The following is a 15,669-nucleotide window of genomic DNA, read 5'->3' as shown; positions in this document are numbered from 1 at the left end:
CATCTCTCAAATCAAGGGTGAAGTCCTCTGAGCCCCTTTGGGAGAGACAGTAGAAGGGGGAACGGAACCTGGGGCAGGGGCAGAATGCCCCTGTTCGGTGCAGCCCAGGGCTCCAGCCCCAACGTCTCTGTATTCCTTCCTCAATCCAGGCCAAGGGCAGTGCCCCCAGGCACAGAGCTATGTTTGGCTCGGGTTGGCATTGGCTTCCCTGGAAACTGCTACACCACACCCTGCGGGCAAGCTGGCACAAAAACACAGACTCCCATCCGCACTGAAGCCTCCCGTTCAGCCTGACCCAAGAAGCCACACTGTGCTTCCTGTGCATAACTTTTCTCACAGTCTCTTTCACCCCTACTCCCTGCCCCTCCCCATTCATATTACTGAAGTTCCAGCCCCTCTACGACCTTATCTGGAAATGGGGTAATTGCAGATGTCGTTGGTTAAAATGAAGTCATCAGGCTGGGCCCGTGTCCAATGTAACAGGTGTCCTTATAAAAAGGGGAAATTTGGACACAGACACACAGGGGGAACACCATGTGAAGATAAAGGGGGTGATGCTTCTACAAGCCAAGGAACGCCACAGATCGACAACACCGGAAGCCGGAAGAGGGGCTTGGGACAGACCCACCCTCACAGCCTCAAAAGGAATCGCCCTTCCCAACACCTTGATCGTAGACTTCTGGCCTCCAGAGCTGTCCCACATTCATTTCTGTGGCCTCTGCCTGTTGTATAGTATTTCGTCATGGCAACCTCAGGAAACTCAAAGAAGAGTCCAAGTGGAGCTCCCTTCCGGTGACCCAGGAATCAACCTGAGACCCAGGTGTTGGCCTGTGGCTACCAGTGCTCTGACACGCTCTGAGAGCAGCCCCACGAAGGCCCCGGTTCCACCTGGGCCTCAGCAAAGGAATGCTGATGTCTTCCTGGATGGGAATGAATGTCATCAGATGGAACCATCCTATAGTGTGGTCCTGGCATCCCTGTCCCCTTCCAGTGATCCTCGAGCACCTCAACATCAGAGGACTCACGGTCTCAGGTGGCCCTAGCTGGTACCGGGATTAGTTGTTTCAACAGAACACCTCCCCTCCCCCACCCCCGTCCTGGAACACGTGTGGGAATCTCTGTGCTTTGTCCTCATCTTGGCCCAATAGCCAGTTTCGAATCCCACATTTTCCTGGGGCGTCTGGGCCTCAGTGCCACTCCTAGTCCCAATTTCTGCATTTGTGAGGGTTCTCTGTTTGCAGAAACCAACCCTGAGTGAGTTAGGCAAGGAAAAGGGGTTCCATGGAAGCACACAAGCGCTCGTCACAGCCAGGGTGGGACCCTGCGGCTCCTGCACTGGTGCGTTCAACCCAGCCACCTTTGGTTCCCGTGTGCCTCCGCTCCACCTCCCCGGCAGAGGCAGAGGATTATCTGCCCGTGTTGGGTCACATGCCCCCCACTGAAGTTTGGATTATTATACCGAATGGTTTTCGCTCTGCTAGCAAGTGTTTTTGGTTATTTTATTGATTCATTTGACAAATACGTGTTGCGTGTCAACTGAAGGAAGTATTGGGAAGACAAGGGTGACCAACCCAGACGAACTCTTTGCCCTTGCAGCTGGCAAGACCCCAATCAGATTGTAAAAGCAGAATCAGGCGAACGCCATGGGTTCCTGGTGCTCTGAGAGGGAACACTGCGGGGAGGAGAGGGGGGATTGACCTGAGGAAGCCATGCCCGACATTTGCTCCCTGGGCCACCGCCATGAGTGCTTTAGATGCATTCCAAGCCATCAGCGCTGCTCCCCAGCCTGTCATTCTTCCCAGGATCATATTCCAAACCTCCTCCACCCTCCCCAGTGGGAGAGAAAACTTCCTGAAGCCCCAGGCCGTCAGCTGGGTGCAAGTCTGTCACATTCTGCCCCCTACTGAGGGACCCGCTCCTGGCCCATGGTCTTGTCTTCTCTGTCTCTTCTTCTCTCTGTCCCTTTTGCTGTCTCTGCTGTGTCTCTCTCAGTAAGGAAAAAAATAAATCAAAAGCTTAAGATTTTAGAAACTGGAACTCAGGTGGACCTGAAAGGACCTGACTTAGCAGAAGACTAAGCTATCAGAAGGGGAAGCCAAAAAGAACAACCTGATCCCCACCCCCCTCCCCACTGCCCAGAAAGCCTTCAGAACCTGAGGTTCCCAGTAGGACTGGAAACGGAAAGATTGCTGCCAGGCGGGTCTCCAGACCTCCCCTCCCCCTTCGCATCTGCTCTGGCAAAAGCCTGGTACCAAATAGGCTCTGACTCTGGGGACACTGGGCAGAGCCAAAGGCAGGAAGAGTTCTTGAAACCATGGGGATTTAGCGAAATCTGCTTTCTGAAATCTGAGTCTTCTCTTTCCCCATTTGGCTCCTAGAACGCTCATGGCCAAGTTACTTGCCCAGGCAGGTGATCAAACGAGTCCTTTCTAGACAAACTGAGCGGCCCGAGAGAAAACACTAAGAGATGCTGGAGGACACCCCTCCCCATGGCGGGCTCCCCGACTGTCCACACCCCTCTCTTGCATGCCGATCGATTCACTCCACACCACAGCCCAGCATCACCTGGCAGCTTAGGAAATCCTCCAACAGGAGAAATGAAACAAACACTTTGTTGTTGTTGTTGTTGTTGTTGTTGTTGAAATGAATTGGAGCAAACAAGGATGATGAAGGAAGCGGGAACAAAGTTAGCTGTCTTCAGAGAGGTGGGAGCCAACATTGCAATTGTGAAGCAAGAACACGCGTAAGGAAAAAACCCAGTCCGAGAATAAGAAAGCTCTGAAATTGAAGAGAGGGTTGCAGAAATAATTGCGGAAAGGGTGGAGGATAGTGATGAGAAAATCTTCTAGGAAGTGTAACCAAGAGGTGAAATGATGAAAAAATGGGAGAGAAATGACAACATGAGATGATCAGGGACCAGAATGGCACAGGACATCCTCAACAGCAACACTGGACAAGGAAACAGTGTCTTTAGAGTCTGGGGAGAAGCAGGGGCGCCTGGGTGGCTCAGTTGGTTAAGTGTCCGACTCTTGATCTCCACTCAGGTCTTGGTCTCAGGTCTCTGATCTCAGGTCTTGATCTCAAGGTCATGAGTTCAAGCCCCGTGTTGGGTTCCATGCTGGGTGTGGAGCCTACTTGAAAATAATAATAATAATAATAATAATAATAATAATAATAATAGGGGAGCCTGGGTGGCTCAGTCGGTTGAGCGTCTGACTTTGGCTCAGGTCATGATCTCATGGTTCATGGGTTGGAGCCCTGCATCAGGCTCAGTGCCGACAGCTGGGAGCCTGAAGCCTGCTTTGGATTCTGTGTGTGTGTCTCTCTCTCTGCTTCTCCCCCATTCATGCTCTGTCTCTATCTCTCAAAAATAAATGAAAAAAAATTTTTAAAAAATAATATAACAAAATCTGTGGAGAAGCCATTGCCCTTCTATAATCCATACCCAGTTACACAAAAGAGAAGAAGCTTTTTAGACATGAGGGCTCCCCAAATTTTACTTGCCATATACTTATTCTCAGGAAGACCACTCAAGAATGTGCTCCCCCAGAATGAAGGTCAGGCTAATCCATTCAAGCTGCAACATTCCAATCACTCCCTTAGCTCATAAATGTGTGCCCTTCCAGCATGGGTTGGCAGGGGGCCCTGCTTTACAGAGTCACCAAATGTGCCAGCTCTTTGCCTGTTGCCTCTGGACCCAGTCTCCATGCCGCCATATGCTCCATTGCGGGAGGCCCGGAGACGGAAAACTCCATTTCCCAGGCTCCCTTCCCAGCTGGCCTCTGGCTAGATTCTGCTAATGGGAAGCACCAAGGAGGGATCCGAAGTCAGGATGGAAGAGAAGACATTTCCTGTTTCTGGTGGAGCCTTCACTGGCTGGTGAGTCTGGGCTGGTCGTTTCTTGCTTACACACCCCAGTGTCCAAGAGTGGCTACCATAGCCTCCCCGATACAGCAGTTGTGTCTCTCTATACTATCATTTTCCCCTCTTGCTCCTCTAGCCCTGGAGGTACTACTAATCTCTGGGTCGTCCCATTGTCCCCTGCGTAATACTGCAGCCCTTTTGAACATGTTTGTGACCATTTTCCTGCATTAAATGTTCTGCTTAATTACTTAAGAGTTCTGAGGTTTTCCTGACTGGACTGACAGCTCAGGCCGACTAAGGTTCTACCATCACGTGCTTGCACCACGGGGAACACATCTCTTCCAAGGCCACACGGCAGGGGAGGCGTGAGATGGAGATGTCACGCCAGCTCTTAAGTGCTTTGGCTTAGACATAGCACGGGCCACTTCCTTTCACAGTCCCCTGGCCAGAGTAATTATTTAACCCCGGCTGAACTGCATGTAAGACTTAGAAATGTAGGGGAGCACTTGGGATATTTGGTGAGCGCTAAGGGTCTCTATTATGACCTAATCAAGAAGGAGAAAGAGGTCACAGAGATTGATGTAGGGGAGAGAGAGAGAAAGAGAGAGAGAGAGAGAGAGAAAGAGACAAAGTCCCAGATGATGACACTGGACTCCGGGCTGACACCAGCACTCTGCAGGGCAAACCGCCCAATTTGGATCCAATGGAAGGAGGCTCCAGAGGGATGTCTGGAAACAGACAAATGAAATGAAACAAAGAGAATTTTCTGACTAGTTTGACCCGGTGTAAAGTTGGGTTCACAGGCATTTACTGAGCCATAAGAGCATGTGAAAAGACTTTTCAGGAGATTCTAAAAGTGAATCAAAGCAAAATTTAAAAAGAAAAAAAAAAAAGATGAGAGATTAAGTCCAGGAAGAACTAAGGGTTGTACAAGAAGGAAATAGTATCACTGGGCTCAGCAGTGAAAGATATTTACAGAGATGTACTTAGGGAAACAGTCAATGTGGATTTACCCCCAAACTGTCATAAAACCATATGGACAGGTGCAGTCTTGCCCTGCAGTTCCACAGCTGACCACCAGGGTCCCTCCAGACTCCACAAGTTAAGAGCATCACTCCCAGCAGGACTGCCCCCACTGTAGAGGTCAGGTGCAAGTTCAGGGGTCCCCAGGCCCCCAGTACTTCTGACCAACTGGCTACAAATTCAGGGACTCCTTTCACCTACTCAGGTTGGACAATAATTAACTAGATCAACTCAAAGAATTCCAGTAAATGCTATACTTATAATTGCAGTTTTACTACAAAGGATAGAAAGACGGACCAGCACTGGTTCCTGAAGAGTTCCAAAGTCTGGGAGAGTCCTGAAGGTAGAGCTTCTGTGTCCTCTTTCTGGAAACAGAGCACCCGTCACCAACCAGGAGGCTCACCTGAGTCTTGGTGTCCATAGTTTTTATTGGTGTTTCATTACATTCATACGTTGATCGAATCACTGGCCATGTGACTGACCTCAATCTCTAGCCCCAGAGGTTGGGTTGACATCACCAGCTCAGAGCCCCAACCCTGTAATCATATGGTTGGTCTTTTTGGTATGACCAGACCCCAACCTGAAGCTAATCCAGCCCCCAACCCCCGAATAACAAAGACATTCCTGTCACTGGAGAAACTCCAAGAGTGTGGAAGTTCTCTCCCAGAAAACTTGATAAAGACCAGACAAATTATTGTGGGCAGGACATGGACATATGTTTGTGTGGCTTAAAGAGTTAAATCTGCATCCTCCAAAGTAGGCTGTCCATAGATACTACCTAAAATGGAAAAACCAAGTAATAGCACTATGAGCATGGTATTTAGAAATATGGCAAAGGGCGCCTGGGTGGTTCGGTTGGTTAAGCATCTGACTTCAGCTCAGGTCATGATCTCGCAGTTCGTGAGTTCGAGCCCCGTGTTAGGCTCTGTGCTGACAGCTCAGAGCCTGGAGCCTGCTTCCAATTCTGTGTCTCCTTCTCTCTCTGCCCCTCTCTCGCTCTCTCTCCCTCTCAAAAAGAAATAATTTTTTGAGAGAGAAAGAGACAGAATGTGAGTGAGTTAGGGGCAGAGAAATAATTTTTGAGAAAGAGACAGAATGTGAGTGAGTTAGGGGCAGAGAAATAATTTTTGAGAAAGAGACAGAATGTGAGTTAGGGGCAGAGAAAGAGGGAGACACAGAATCCAAAGCAGGCTCCAGGCTCTGAGCTGTCAGCACAGAGCCGGATGCGGGGCTTGAACTCATAAGCCATGAGATCATGACCTGAGCTGAAGTTGGACGCTCAACCAACTGAGCCACCCAGGTTCCCCTATAAATAAACGTTTTTAAACTTAAAAAAAAATGGCAAAAAATATCAGAAGAAAGTAGACTTGGAAATGAAAAGATTTTTGTTGTTGCTAAACCCTCGTAGAACAATTTGACTGACTCAATTCACTTTGTGTATTACCTGGATCAAACTTAAAGGGACAAAGAGGAAGAAAAAGGGTGGCCACTGTTTGTGAGGTGCTCAGTCATGGACAGGAGAAAGACTCTTCCGGATGGAGCTGTTGATGTGGGAAGACAACTTATGCAGGTTTTGATTATATAAAGGGAGCAGAGTCTGTGGAGGAATCAGAGAGGAGGCAGACCCAGAGGAAGTGGGAACCAAGGGTGGTCCCTCTCAGCAGCCACCGGAGAAGTGTCCAAAGCCTCCCAGAGGTGGGATAGCATGAGAGATTTAGAGACAGGGAGGTCACTTCACTGGTGACATGAGAGGGAGCTGTCCAGGTGGAGTGATGGGGCCCAGGCCAAGCTGGAGAGGGGGAAGGAGGGATAGGTAGACGGAGATATGGACAGACTGCAATGGGGCATCTTTCCAGGAAGTTCCGCCATGGGGGCAGGAGAGAGAAGGGGCTGCCTGGTTTTTAAGACGGGAGAGCCGTAAGGATGAACAAACGCTCTTGGCAAGCAGCCAGCGGAGAGAGAGAGGTTCGAGATTTAAGGAGTGAGTGATCATCTGGATGGTCTGGGTGTGAGGTCTCCCGGGACGAAGGAGGAGGCAGAGACAGCTCAGCCCTCCCAGGGGAGGTGAAGGTGCACACCTGCCGGGCCAGAGGGGGGATGCTCACTTACCCTTCAACTCCTGACATGCAGTGTGCGGTCCCTGTTCCACACATGCTAGGTAATAATTTGCCTCGTTACCCAACTGGAAGATGCCATGGTGAATCCAGAATTTTCTGCCTCCAAAGATGGGTTCCTGCTGCACTTGTTCCCCCGAAGAGGCAGAGGTGGCCCTCTGTCCTCTGGAGCACCCAGTCTGGGGATGAAGCTGAGAGGTGGCCCTCTGTCCTCTGGAGCACCTAGTCTGGGGGCAAGCTGCCAGAGAGAGGAGCTTTTCAGAGGCCTGGAGGAGAAGCCCCAAACTCCACTGCCTGTGGGGCCAGAAAGTATCCAAAATGGAACAAGGGGGGGCCAGGTGAGCATGGAGACGGTAGGGAGGGAAGACATCTGTGTCCCTCTCCAGTGAGGCTATTCCCAGACTCTACCCCAGGAACAGCTCTCCAAGGCCAGGTCTTTGGGTTTTTCAAGAGGATTGGAGTATCCCGATTCTCATGTGAACTCTCCAGGTTAGGACAGTGCGGCAAAGCTGATAGGATATGGAGATGGTCAGGTAAGGCCTCCCCAAGCAGGGGTCAGCTTGGCGCGTCCAGGGAGGCCTCTGCACCGCGCTACTGGAGTGGGGGCCTGGGGAGGACAGAGGTTGGGGGCGGCGGAGGGGGGCTTGATCACTTGCCTTGTGCACAGAGGGAGCGAGCCGGGCTTACCCTTCAGTTAACAAGGTCTGGTCCTTTGGGGTCCCGACCCACTGTCCAAGCGGGCACAAACACCACGCCCCCCGCAGGCCTGCCTTCGCCATCCGGGGCTCCAGGAGGAGGGGTTCAAGGTGCGGAGGGGGAGGCCTCTTTGGGGTCCGCTGGGGGGCGGAATGGGGCCTCCCCGTCAGGTGAGTGTCATCTAATTGAGCGCTAATGAACCACAACTAGTAGCCCGGCCAGGGGCGCCCTGAGACCGCACGCGTCTCCACGGTGGCGCGGGGGTGGGGGGGTGAGCAGGAGCCTGGAGCCTGGAGCCGCCCCGCCCCCCTCGGGGCAGCGACAGTCTCGCCACCCCCGCGGGTGCGCGGCCGGGCCCGGAAGGGTTAAGCCCACCGAGCTCGCCGCGGCCTAGAGCGGCGGCGGCGGCGGCGCGGGGGCCGGGGCGCGGGGCGCGCGGGTGGCGGGCGGGGGACAGGATGCGGATGCCGGGGGGACTTCCTGTGCCGGCCCCGCCGCCCCCGCCCCCGGTCCGGCCCGCCGCCCGCCGCCCGCCGCCCGCTGCCGGCCGGACGCACGCTCGGGGGGGTGGCGGGCGAGCGAACCGGACCCCCGCGCGGGCCGCCCCCCTGCCCCCCCGCCCCCCGGCGCCGGGCACCTGTGGCCGCCGGCCGAACCCGGCCGGACCCGGGCTGCCCCCGGCCCACCCGAGGCCGGTGTGGCCCGGCCCCCACCGACCTCGGACCGGACCCCCGGCGCCCAGCCTCCTCCCCGCCCCCTTCCCCCGGGACGGGTGCCCGACACCAACTTCTGCTCGCGAACTCCGTTCTGCCCCTTTCTTGGCCCAGGGCGACCTCGGCAGCCCTGACAGCGACAGGCCCGCCGCCGCAGTGCCCAGAAAGGCCCCCCGGGTGGCCCGGCGCCTCCCCGGCTCTTTCTGGATGGAGGCGCCTCAGGAAGGAGCCAGCTGACGCTTCGGCCTTGGCTGCCCAGCCCCTGCTGACCATGAACACACCTCCCCTAGTGCAGAGGCCGCGGTGAGGGGCAGGAAATGCTGCGCCAGGTGAGGCCCGTTGGGCGGGACGGCTCGGCGAATCTTCGGGGCGCTTCCAGTCTTTTCGACTGGACCCCCACAGAGACCTGGAGCTGTCCTGTTAAGAGGGGAGGCCGGCTGGATGTGGGGACACCTCTGCAGGGGCCGGGGGTGGGGCGTGGGGCGGGAAGGCCAGTGGAGGGGGGATGCAGGAGAGAGGTGGGGAACCCTCCCGACTTCAGGAGCCCCTGGGCCAGGGCTGGTTCTGTGGGTTGCTGGTGCTCTGGCCTAGGAACGCTGGCCGAACCCCAAGAGCAGCGTAGGAGGCCAGAGACCAGGGAGGCGAACAGGCTTGGCGGGGCTTTGTAGGGGGGGCGGTGGAACGTGAGGTTTCTCCGTCTTCTCTGCAAACTTCCTCAACTGTCCGTGCTGGGTCTCCGGCTCCCCATCCTAGTGGAGCAGTTGCACCGGCTGCCCCCTAAGGCTGGGGCTGAGTGTGGGCCCCACGGAATCCCAGAATTCAGGAGTGGAGGAACTGCCTCCCTGCGGGGGGCCGAACGGGCCCTGGGAGCAGAGCTCCGGGCTGCCCTGCGCCTCCCTTCCCCAGCTGTGGCTCCAACTGTCCTCCTTTCCAGCCAGGGTGGGGCCCCTGGCTCTGGAGGCCCGAGGCGGAGGCGGAGGGCTCTGTGGCAGTCAGTGCCACGGGGCTGGGGGCTCACAGCACTCCTGCCCACCTGAACAGCTTCCTTCCTTCCTCTCAGCACAGCTGGCTCCCCGGGGTCTTGGTCTGAGCGCTAGGATGGAGCTGGGGCCAGCGACTGAGACCTTCGTGCTGGAGCTTCGGTGTCTCGAAGATGGGGGCCCTGGGCCTGGCACCCTCTCAGGTGAGGGACTAGAGGGAGGTGGCTCTGACCTAAAGCAGGAGACAGTCCTCAGGCCCCGCGGAGGACCTTCGGACAGAGCCCGGCCTGCTGCGGGCGAGAGGGGGCTGCAGGGTGGTGGGCAGCCTGCTGTCTGCAAGGGCGCTCACCTGTGGTTTCGGGGTGCGGGGCTGGGGCAGGCTGCAGCCGCTCACAGCGGCCGAGTTCAGCTGCCTGGAGTGACACTGGCAGGTTCCCCTCAGGGTTTTCCGAGGCGGCTGTATCAGGCTGTGGTTGTGCCTGTGACGGGCTCCCTGACGATGCAGATCTTCTCAGGCCATGCCTGGACCCTGGGTATGTGCTGGCTGGGAGCTGCTGCTATTTCCCCAGTGGTCAGGAGGCCTCCACTGTTCCCCAGCCTGTCCCTGGCTCCAGACTCAAGTTCTCAAGATTGAATTCAGGGGCTCTCTCCCACTGCCCCTTGTACCTGAGGCATTGGACCCCTTGCTTCTCTTTTCTCTGTAGCCTTCTCTCTCCTTGTCCACTTTTCCTGACCTCTGCTTCAATCCATCTTCCTCCCCTTTTGCCCAGAGGCAAACATGGCCCTGCAGAACCTCTCAAGATGCCTTCTCCCTCTGGGACACGGTCTGGGGAAACTTTCTATGGTGGTCATGCTCCTGGGGGCCACTTTCCTTCTCTGTGCTTTGAGGGCACTGACTGAGGGCTGGGCCAGGGTTGAACAGCATGAAAAGGACCAGGGCAATTAGAGGGGCTGTGTTGGGATGTGTGGCTAAACGACTCTCCTGGCTCAAATATTTAACTGGAAAAAGTCTTGCGAGGGCACGCACATCAGGTGACACTTAATAATATGTTTACTAAAAACATCGTTGTTTAAAATGCTGGTGTTGCTGTAAGAAGCCAGGACTGGCCACACAGCCAAGTGCTGTGCTAGAAACGTGAGGACTCACACAGAAGCACGGTGCTCCTTGCTGCCTCGAGGGGTGGCAGGAGGCTGGAGTGTCTCAGACCTTGACATTGCTGGGGGAACAGGTTTTCATGGCTGTCTTCGCTCACCACACGCATACTCCCGACTGGTGTGTGTTTATGAGAAATGCATTCACTTGTCCATTAGCCTAAGCAAAGGTTATCAGGACTAGTTTTCTGAAAGGAAGTTCTTTTCATATAGATATTCCCTTGGTTTTATGAAATCAATACAATCCTGGCAAAGTGTCCGGAAAGCAAAATTTTGTAACATCGAACCTCTGCTTTCTGTTACAAAACTGAAAATACGAAGCTGTAGGAAGAACAGACGTGGAAATCAGACTCGGAAATGGAGAGAGCCTCTTCGGATTTTCCGTGAACACAGCCTGAATGCTCAAAATGAGAGACAGACACGTGGATATCGTGCAGGAAAGTGAAATGTGACAGTGGAGCGACTCTTACGTAGTGGGGCTTCCTCTACACCTGCACAACCCTGGGCCAGATGTTTCCCCCCTGGCATTCTCGCTATGTCCCTGGGAAGGGTTTATCTCCTTTTTCCAGACAGGGAAATTCAGGTTCCCAGAGGTGACGTAACTGGCCAGTCACCATGTTGACTTGGGGCTATGGAATTAGTCCTTTCCATTCCTGAGTAATAGTCTCAGACACTTCCAGTCTTCAGGCTGTTTCAAACGGAGCTAGTTGTATCCTTGGTACTGCTAAAGTGTTTGTTAGTTTGCAAACTCATTTTCTAACTCACAGGGAGAGGGATTTTTCAAGCACCCGCCAGGTTCTAGAGGCGATGGCGGGGCCCTTCTGGCTTTGTCCGTGAAGCTGGAAGTGTGGGTATCCCGAAGCTGTCACTGACAAGGAGGGCTCCGTGGCTGCGGGAGGTCAACGGCTACTAAGCGATAGAGTTAGGGCCTGAACGGAGGACTTCCCGCTGGAAACTTTGTGCTGTCTCTGACACTCCGGTGACTTTTAGGACCGCTAGTGGTGATACTTCCAGGCGTTATTATTTACGGAGAAGGCAAGTTTTACTTCTGTGAGGTGTGACCCTAACTGAAGTCAGAGTTCAGCGCGGGCTTGTGGCTTAGCTGTCCGAACGGCTTGTACGTGGATTCCCACTGGATGGCGGTGAAGCACGAGAGACTTCTCAGGGAACGGTGCTGGGGAGCCCCAGGCACCCAGGCTCTTGTCACTGCCAAGATCTAAGCGTGGAGCCTGGTGTGGAGGGAGGCGCGGGGGAGAGGTGGAACAGCCAGGGTGCAGAAGTGACGTGACCAGCAGTCCTGCGGGCGCATTTCTAAGCCAACCCCACACCTCTGGGCAATTCAGTTCCTGCCACGCTGCCATTGTCAACCGAGCCGGTGCTTTTGGGTCCCTGATGGGAGCTCACAGTGTGTCCTAGCGTGGCTGTCCATGGGGCCGGGTGAGCGGGGAGGTCCAGGGGGTCTGCACCTGAGAGCTGCCCGCAGATTTTTCTCTCCTGGCTTCCTGCCATTTCCACTACAGGTGGCAGCGGTGGGAGTGAGAGTCAGGAGGAAGAAGAGGCTCAGGAGAACGGCAGCCCACCGCGGCCAGCAAGCTCAGCCCCGACGGGGGCCGGTGAAATGGCTGAGGAAGCACAGCAGGGGCAGCCGGAGTTGCAACCACAACAGTCACAACAGCAACCAGCGCTGCAACAACAGCCACGGCAGGAGCGGCGACCGCAAAGCCGAGCCCCAGGACCGCAGCAACAGCGGCAAGCTGACCGAGAATGGCTGCCTCGACAAGAGAAGCACCTGCAGGAAAACCCCCCACCTGCGCCACCTCAGCAGCTGAAAGCACAGCTGCCGCCGATGCCGCCGCAGGAACAATCAGGGGAGCAGCAAGTGCCAGAGCAACACGTGTCGCAGCCACAGCAGAAACCGTTGCAGAAGCAGCAGCCACAGAAGCAGTTAAGGCAGCGGGAACCGTGGCAGCAGGAGCAGCAGCAGCAGGGACAGTCAGGGCAGCAGCAGGAGGAGGAACAATTCCAGCAGCAACAGCAGCAGGAACTGTTACAACAGCAGCACCTGCAGCAGCAACAGTTACAGCAGCAGCAGAAGGCGGAACAGTTACAGCAGCAGCACCTGCAGCAGCAACAGTTACAGCAGCAGGAACAGTTACAGCAGCAGGAACAGTTACAGCAGCAGGAACAGTTACAGCGGCAGCAGCAACAGCAGCAGGAACTGTTACAACAGCAGCACCTGCAGCAGCAACAGTTACAGCAGCAGCAGCAGGAACTGTTACAGCAGCAGCTGTTGCAGCAGCAACAGTTACAGCAGCAGCAGCAGCCGCAACAGCTGCAGCAACAGGAACAGCTACAACAGCAGCAGCAGCCCCCTCTGCTGGAGCCAGACGAGGAGGAAGAGGTAGAGCTGGAGCTCATGCCAGTTGACCTGGGGTCGGATCAGGAACTGGAGAGGCAGCGGCAGGAGCTGGAGAGACAACAGGAACAGCGGCAGCTGCAGCTCAAACTGCAGGAGCAGCTGCAGCAGCTGGAGCAGCAGCTGGAGCAGCAGCAGCAGCAGCTGGAGCAGCAGCAGGAGGTGCGGCTGGAGCTGACCCCGGTGGAGCTGGGAGCCCAGCAGCAGGAGGTGCGGCTGGAGCTGACCCCCGTGCAGCCGGAGCTGCAGCTGGAGCTGGTGCCCGCCGCAGGGGGCGGCGGGGCTTCGGCCCCGGGGGCTCCAGCCGCCGTCGTGGTGGCCCCCCCGGGCTACGTGGTGCTGCAGGAGCTCATGGTGCTGCCGGCCGTGGCGGCGCCGGCGGTGGTGGCCATCCCGGGCCCCGCGGGCAGCGCCGCCCTGACCCCGGCCAGGCAGCGGCGGCGGCGGCGCGCCCGGGACCGGCCGACCATCTGCGGGGAGTGCGGCAAGGGCTTCAGCCGCAGCACGGACCTGGTGCGGCACCAGGCCACGCACACGGGCGAGCGGCCGCACCGCTGCGGCGAGTGCGGGAAGGGCTTCTCGCAGCACTCCAACCTGGTGACGCACCAGCGCATCCACACGGGCGAGAAGCCCTACGCCTGCTCCTACTGCGCCAAGCGCTTCAGCGAGAGCTCGGCGCTCGTGCAGCACCAGCGCACGCACACGGGCGAGCGGCCCTACGCCTGCGGCGACTGCGGCAAGCGCTTCAGCGTCTCGTCCAACCTGCTGCGCCACCGGCGCACGCACTCGGGCGAGCGGCCCTACGTCTGCGAGGACTGCGGCGAGCGCTTCCGGCACAAGGTGCAGATCCGCCGCCACGAGCGCCAGCTGCACGGCGCCGGCCGATCGCGGGGCCTGGGCCTGCTCCGCAGCACGCGCGCGGCCACCGGCGGCCCCGCGCGCCCCGAGCAGGCGGCGGGGGCCGCGGACAAGGCGCCGTGACCGTGGCCGGCGGGGAGGGGGTGGGTGACGGGGGGGGGGGGGAGCCGGGGTCGGTGAGGGCGCAGGTTCTTCCCGCCCTGTCCCGTGGTGTGCGCGCACCTCCTGGAAGCCGGCTGCGGAAGGGCTCCCGGCTCTGTCCCTGGTTAGCTGAGGGTAGGCCACGGTTACGCACGGACCCTCGGAAAGGCTCCTCGAGAAAAGCCGCTGGGGCCAAAGGGCACAGGTGTGGCACGCCAGGACAGACAGCACGCCGCACAAATTCGTTGTTGGGTACCGGTCCGTGAGGAGTCCGCTAGAGCCCTTCCCCCAGAAAACCGGACTTTCTTGAAGTGACAGCCACAGGAAAAAAAAAAAAAAACTGCCAGTGACACGTGTGACAGTTGGTGACATTTGACACGCATCGAACACTAACCCGGGAGTCGGATACCTGTGGCGAAACGCACACGAATAGGATTTGATCCTGGTGAAAATGACTTCGAGGAAAAGAAATGGGGGAGAAAGGAAAGTTATCTGCACTTTGTAGAAGACCATCAAGGCATTAGATCGTCCTCAATGGCGTTTGCCTTGAAAGTACTTTCTAGAATGAAAATTCGTCAGGGTGGATGTAATCCTGATGAAAATGTTTGTGTTCATAAGCACAGGGTCAGAGTGTCCACTGGGTTAGTGCACAAATGCCAGGAAGCCCTTCTCTGGGCGGAAGGTAAAACCTCCCTCCAGGTTAACCCAGGGTTCCAGCAAGCGGCAGCCCTCCATGCTGCCAAGTCCCCATGCCCACGGTGGCCTGTCAGTGACCTCTTGAAGCGGCTGAAGCAGAGGGCATTCTGGGAATGCTCTCCAAGGTCCAGGGGAGTGTTCCCCTTGGGGAAAGAGCTCCAAGGTATCCCCACCCTGACCTCCCTGGGATCCAGCCGCTTTAGGCTTCTCAGATGCTGGCCCAGGGACTGAGGCTATGGGGTTGGGGCCCTGAGACCCAGGGGCAGGGTTTTCCTGGGCCCGGCTATGCAGGGGGCTGGCTCGAGAAGACCCTGCCTCGTGGCTGCAGTGGTGGGGATGGCTGGGGGGGTGGGGGGCAGGGGGAGTCAGAGGGAGAAGTTGGGGGACGAAGTTCGGAAGCAACAGAAGTGCTCTCTACAACGTTTACAAAACCATCTGGGGGTCTGTAAGAGCATCGGCGATGCCTACGCCTGTGGGAAGGCGGACGGTGGAGGCGCCCCACCCCTTCTGCCCCCACGTGCTTCCTGCTCTTGACCACCACCTTCCCCACCCCCATGTGCAGCTGCTTAGATCCCGCACCTCTCTTTGCTCCCTGCTTCTCCTTTACTAACACAGCCTGCTACATTTTACGAATGTGTTGGTAAGTGAGAAACAAAAATTGAAAAATAAATTAAAATGAAGAAATGCATTGTCTCGTCTCTGTTTTCCCTGCTGGATTTTGCATCTGGCCCCCGGTTTCATCTCTACAAAGCATTTTCCTGGTTGCTCTAGAGCAAGGGACGGCTTATTAAGTCCCATACTCAGCGCCCTCACCCCAGACTCTTCTTTCTAACCTGAACCCCTTGGCCTCGGAGGAGCTGATTCCGTATAACCTTGCTGGGAGGGATGGGGGCCAGAGGACAGACGCTCGGGGAGGCCAGTTTTGGCATCTCCTAAGGACAAGCTTCAAATCGATTCAGAAGTGGCCCGTCTCCCCTCGCTCCGCCTCTGTTTACAGTGAGTGATTTCCTCTGTCT

General features: G+C 56.5%; 1 protein-coding gene across 1 annotated transcript; it reads left to right on the top strand.

The window, feature by feature from the left end:
- The first annotated feature begins 8,397 nt into the window (after nt 1-8,397).
- On the top strand, nt 8,398-13,939 carry ZNF853 (zinc finger protein 853). Its single transcript, XM_047089534.1, has 3 exons — nt 8,398-8,739; nt 9,476-9,593; nt 12,063-13,939. Exons 1-3 carry the CDS (start codon nt 8,728-8,730, stop codon nt 13,937-13,939), a joined length of 2,007 nt encoding a protein of 668 aa, XP_046945490.1. The 5' UTR covers nt 8,398-8,727.
- Nucleotides 13,940-15,669: the final 1,730 nt, after the last annotated feature.

The sequence above is a fragment of the Lynx rufus genome, unplaced genomic scaffold (assembly GCF_022079265.1).
Source record: "Lynx rufus isolate CCGP_SWC_20201006 ecotype Redwood Valley unplaced genomic scaffold, mLynRuf1.p SCAF_27, whole genome shotgun sequence".
NCBI classification, from domain to species: domain Eukaryota; kingdom Metazoa; phylum Chordata; class Mammalia; order Carnivora; family Felidae; genus Lynx; species Lynx rufus.
Note: the sequence above shows the minus strand (reverse complement) of the source record. Positions and strands in the feature narration are given on the sequence as shown.

Coding starts and splice junctions, on each gene's coding strand:
- ZNF853 (XM_047089534.1), top strand. Junction 9,594..12,062: donor TGGGCCTGGCACCCTCTCAG/GTGAGGGACTAG, acceptor TTTCCACTACAG/GTGGCAGCGGTGGGAGTGAG.